At 37.4% G+C, this 5,491-nt stretch overlaps 1 protein-coding gene across 1 annotated transcript in view; it reads left to right on the top strand.

The window, feature by feature from the left end:
- Positions 1-641: 641 nt before the first annotated feature.
- The window catches only part of LOC143327066 (sodium-coupled neutral amino acid transporter 3-like), a 10,778-nt gene continuing 5,928 nt past the window's right edge, over positions 642-5,491 (top strand). Inside the window, exons 1-8 of the mRNA XM_076741211.1 lie at positions 642-706; positions 797-866; positions 1,286-1,401; positions 2,397-2,470; positions 2,642-2,734; positions 3,304-3,385; positions 4,956-5,038; positions 5,337-5,395. Coding sequence (XP_076597326.1) covers positions 642-706; positions 797-866; positions 1,286-1,401; positions 2,397-2,470; positions 2,642-2,734; positions 3,304-3,385; positions 4,956-5,038; positions 5,337-5,395 — 642 coding nt within the window. The remainder of the gene's footprint in view (positions 707-796; positions 867-1,285; positions 1,402-2,396; positions 2,471-2,641; positions 2,735-3,303; positions 3,386-4,955; positions 5,039-5,336; positions 5,396-5,491) is intronic.

Here is a 5,491-nt window from a genome sequence, read left to right on the forward strand (position 1 = left end):
TTTTCATGTGAACATGTCTGTTTGTGCCCAAAGAGAGATCACCACTCCTTTGGCCATTTTTATGTTAAGATGGTGTCATAAGTTCCACAGCTTTGGGTTGTATAAATGATGTTGACTTAACTTGAAATGTAACAATAAGTATGCGTTTAAGCATGCAAAAGGCTTTCTGTCATTAATTTAATTTTTGAATAATTTAAAATTTAAAATTCATTGGTTGGGCGTAATGTCTGGTTTTGAGAAGTGCTAAACAAACTTTATTATTAGAATTATTTCACTCTGGACCAAAAGTGTTGAAGCAATTAGCCTTAACATCTCTTGAGCCATGCTGCTAGCTAACGTGGCTAGAGGGTTAGCTATGTAAGAAGTTTTTTTATTATGTATGTATGTATGTATAAGGATTTGTATCACAGTATTTTTAACTATCCATAAAAAAATAAACAGTTGTAACCAGTTTACATTTTGATAATTCTCTACAGATTTTTCTGTAGTCAATATAAAATGATTAAATGTGCAAATATTCTACATGAGGTGGTTTTAAGATGTTTGTGTTTTCTGTCTTCTTTTTTAGATTTCACTTTTCAATAAATTTCCATCTACCTGAAGAAACAAGGCAGCCTATACTGTATGTAACTGTCATAAGTATGGAACTGCAGAAGCTATCAAATGGTAATCATCACCATGACGGTGCTGTGCCTGTGGAGGGAGGGTATGTTTCCCATGTGTTTCCAATGATGTTAATATTATCTAAAATTGAAGAAATACAGTATTTCTTTTTTGCTTGTGGTGGATATTACAGAGTCCCACCAGAGGAAGAAAAGTTCCTGCAACACAAGAGTGATGGATCAAAGAGATCTCAGTTCACTGATGTGAGTATGAGAGAAAGGCGGAGGCCATGTAGCCTGTTGGTGTTCCTTACAGTGTATAATTCATAAATTTTTACTTATGTTATCATCATGTTCAAATGGACCTAACAAAACTATAAGGCAAGGAGGGGGTCCAGAAAGTCTACAGAGAGTAATTAACGTGTTTTGATAAAATGTCTGAAAAATTAACACAATCCAGGGTGGTTGTTTACCCCCAAAATACAAATGCTCAGGGTTGCATATCAAAGCATGTTGTAGAAGACATGGTTGCATGATTTGTTATTAGGAAGCTGAAAGGTATTGCATTGCCTTAGACACTATACTATGTTCAATGGTGATGTAACATCACAATATGCAGCCTAACATGAAATCATTGTTGAGGTGTCTTTGAAGTTAATATTCCACTTTTATGTCTTTTTTAGTTTGAGGGTAAAACCTCCTTTGGAATGTCTGTCTTCAACTTGAGCAATGCCATCATGGGCAGTGGCATTCTGGGTCTTTCATATGCCATGTCAAACACCGGCATCGTCCTCTTCCTGTAAGTACCAAAAAATACACCCTTTGGTACGGAGAGTACAACTGATACACTAACATTCTGTACCTCAGTGGTTCCCTGAAAACGACAGACAGCAGACAAACAGGCACACAGGAGCAGACAAGGTAAATATTACACAACACTTTGTTGTGGATTATGCCATATGTAGTTATGACATATACAACCCCAATTCCAAAGAAGCTGGGACACTGTATTAAACATTACTAAAACCAAATGCAATAATTTCCTTTTTGAAATATGCTCAGTTGAAAACAGTATAAAATCAATATATTTAATATTTTACCTCATCAAGCCAGTTGATTTTTGCAAATATATGAATTTCATGCCAGCAGCACATTTCTAACAAGTTGAGACAGGGGCATCCCATCATAGATAAATTAACTCTTTATATATCTGAAACTTGAAAAATTCCCAATATTTCAGGCTAAAATTACAAGAATAATAAACATTCTGTTGTTGCTTTCCAATGTTCGTTTTCATGATATTACTTTGTACATGAGTTTTTATGCATTTGTAATAGATAATCCCAGCAGGAATTGACTATCAATAATTTGTTTTCTCAAATAAATACTTTGCCTCAAAGATTACACAAGATTATGTTAACCAACAAAGCACCAAATTTCCACATATCTCAGTCCAAAACCCTAAGAAATCTACATTAATCCCAAGTGGCTCTTTAAGATTGTCCACTTTTACACACATGAAGCAGGTACCAACAGTTTTACTGCGCAAGTGTGATATTTACTTTCAATACATGACGGACAACTGAGCGAAATCTAACCAAATCTGAATCACTGTAATTCATCATGTGTATTATGCCCACTTTTCAATGTTCAAATGGAATTCCTCCCAATGTTATTCCTAACATGTTTCATTTGGAAATATATCACAATACAGAATGGTCTTGAAATGCCTTTTCATCTGGACTTTAATTATATTACCCTCCATACCATACCATATCTACTGTTGTTTTACAGGATCCTTTTGACATGTATTGCCTGTCTGTCCTGTTATTCCATCCATCTGCTCCTACGCAGTGCTGGAGTTGTGGGTAAGGATTCATTTATTTTAGATAATACTGGTCACAGAGCTCAAGCTTTTCAAAAATATCTTCTCTTCCCCCTTCTGTGTATGAGGCCAATTTAGCTACTAGTCCTATACAGATGCCTGAATGACCACAGTCAGTTTTGTTACATGGTTCTTTTGTTATTGGTCTCCTCAGGTATTCGTGCCTATGAACAGCTTGGCCTGAGGGCTTTTGGTCATCCAGGAAAGATTATAGCAGCTGTCACAATAACACTGCATAACATTGGAGGTAAAACACTGGCATATAGGTGTGGTATTTGAAATGTCTATGTCACACGTGATAAGATGAACATATCACTCGTATTTTAACTTCTATTCACTGTCTCTCAATAAAACAAAGATTACATATTTTCAAATATGAATGAATGGCTATGAACGGCTTAGCTCCTTCCTATGTCATTGACATGCTCACTGAATACACAACAGACAGATCCCTTTGATCAACAAAAAGAAGTCTCCTCGCAATACCTAGAATAAATTCCAAAATCAGCTCATGATGCCTGAAGTCACTGTTGTCCTGCTCTCTGGAATTCTCTACCACATGCACTAAGGTCTGCTACGACAGTGTTTAAGGCAGACTAAAAACATATCTTTGTGTGTGGTTAATGGGTAAACCATTTACCTTGGAATCATTATTATTGTTCTTATTGTTATTTCCTTCCTTCCTTCCTTTTTAATAAAGATAATATTTATACCTTCATCTAACTAAAATGTACCAGAACATCACAGTTTTAAGGGAATGTGTAATACATCTGGTCATGTACACTAATAAACACAGTTTCTTTTCTGATCCTGCAGCCATGTCCAGCTACCTGTTCATAGTGAAATCTGAGTTACCACTTGTCATCCAAGCTTTTCTTGGCCAGACATCCAGCTCTGAGTGAGTACTGCTAACAACTTTGAAATCAACAAAATATGTTCATACTGAAATCATTTTTTTCAGCTATAGATTGATCCACATTTTGTGCTCTAGTCACCAACCTCAGCACAGCAGAAAGTTGGGAGTGACAATAGAGAGAATCTGTTCATCCTCCTCAGCTCTACTGGTGTAGACAGTGGTGTGTCTTTGCCTCGCTTTTTCTAAAATCAACAATCAACTCCTCGATTTTCTTGACATCGAGCTGCAGGTTGTTATCTGTGCATCACTCTGCAAGATTGTTATCTGTGCATCACACTGCAAGATTGTTATATCCTCGCAAATTCTCATTATCCAGTCGATGATGGTGGTGTCATCCACAAACATTACAACAGAGTCCTCTCAATGTCGCAGATTGCAGGCGTGTGCAACATGAGTAGGAGGAGACTGAGTACTCCGCCCTATGGAGTTCACTGTTTGGGTGTTCCTTTAAAACTACTCCATAATGGATCTTATTTAGTCAGTTTACTGATATATCCACCGAGGGTCACTGTGCACTGTCCACTGTGCTAGATATTCCATAGATGCTCCTAATAAAGCCTGATATTAAACATCACTTACCTTAAGAGCTTTGTGTTATTAGCTGTACCTGAATGTGTTTTCTCTGTTTCACTATGCTCACACCAAAGAATCAACTGAATGTTTTACAGTTTTGTTAACTGTAAAACATTTATCAGGCATAATCCCATTACACTTCTGTGAACAGTCACTTTCACTTCAGTGAAAGCCTGTACAACTGACGAAATTCAAACAAGTGTTTCCTGCTCTGGTGTGATCCCCTGGTCACAGTGATTTTTTTATGATCAACCAATAGGATAGGCTGATAGGCTGTGTTTGGACATTGAGAGGTTATTTTTCTAGTCATGTGCCATTACCCTGCTTAGTACAAGTGGATTAATTCATTCAGTGGAACTAACCCGTGATCTTAACTTTCTTGGTGCAATTGGGTTGCTGAAGGGAAAGGCAATGTGACCATTTTACAAGTGCTGACACTTCTGCTTTTAACTACATTTTGTGGGCATCATAGATTGCATTCCTTCGGAGCTCTGGTTGTGTTCCTTATCAGAAAGGTACACTTTGCGAGATGGAATTAAGCTCAAGCTTAACACTGGAGGTAGTATATCAGGGTGTGAAGTAAGTCAGCAGCAGACTCTCCAAAAACACAGCAAGACTGGAGGAATGTTTTGAGGAAAAAAGTAATAGTGATTTAAGTAGTAACTTTTTTCTGCAGTGATTTCAACAATAACTATATGATAACTTTCTCGTGTCACCATGTTTAGTTGTGTTTACACTGTCCAAATGATAGGATTGTTTGAAACTTTTCATGGACACAAGTATGACAGAACAATGACTCTTAACTGACAGCCACTCATAATGGTAGTAAATATATCACAAGCCTACATTTTATTTCCTGCCCCTGGGACAATTTGTAAAATTGTATTTTACAACAGAGCTGTCCTCACTTTTGTTCCAAATGCAGTTTGTGCATACGCTTTACTGTTTTTGTGTCTGATGTCTTGTGTTCTGCACCTAGCGACTGGTTCATGAATGGAAACTACCTTATCATCATCGTCACTGTCTGCATCATCCTCCCACTAACCCTGATGAAACACCTGGGTATGTCCCTCAGCTGTATCATACTCAACAATTCCTCAGAGTAATGCTTTTGACAGTTTGTGTACAACAAGGCCATTAATTATTTCAGGTCTTTAGAAAAAAACTCAGTGTCTGTGTTTCCTTGTATTGTATGGTGTAAACTGAATTTAATGCAGCCTTCAGGTTCTGCTCTCCTGCAGGAGAGGAAGCTCAAATTGAGCTTACATAAAATCTGTTTCATCACAATAACAATTATAGTTATTGTGCCTATATGTATTTTTTGAGGTGTGTCTGAGGCTTGTGTTCTTGCACTCTGCAGGTTATCTTGGTTATACCAGTGGCTTCTCCCTCTCCTGCATGGTCTTCTTCCTCTCTGCGGTGAGTCTGTGAGTTAACAGGTTCATTGGTAACAGGTCTCACAGTATCACGATTGGGTATGAAATGGGCATCCTCAAAAGGATCATTACATGGGCT

This window comes from Chaetodon auriga, chromosome 10, assembly GCF_051107435.1.
Source record: "Chaetodon auriga isolate fChaAug3 chromosome 10, fChaAug3.hap1, whole genome shotgun sequence".
Classification (NCBI taxonomy): Eukaryota; Metazoa; Chordata; class Actinopteri; order Chaetodontiformes; family Chaetodontidae; genus Chaetodon; species Chaetodon auriga.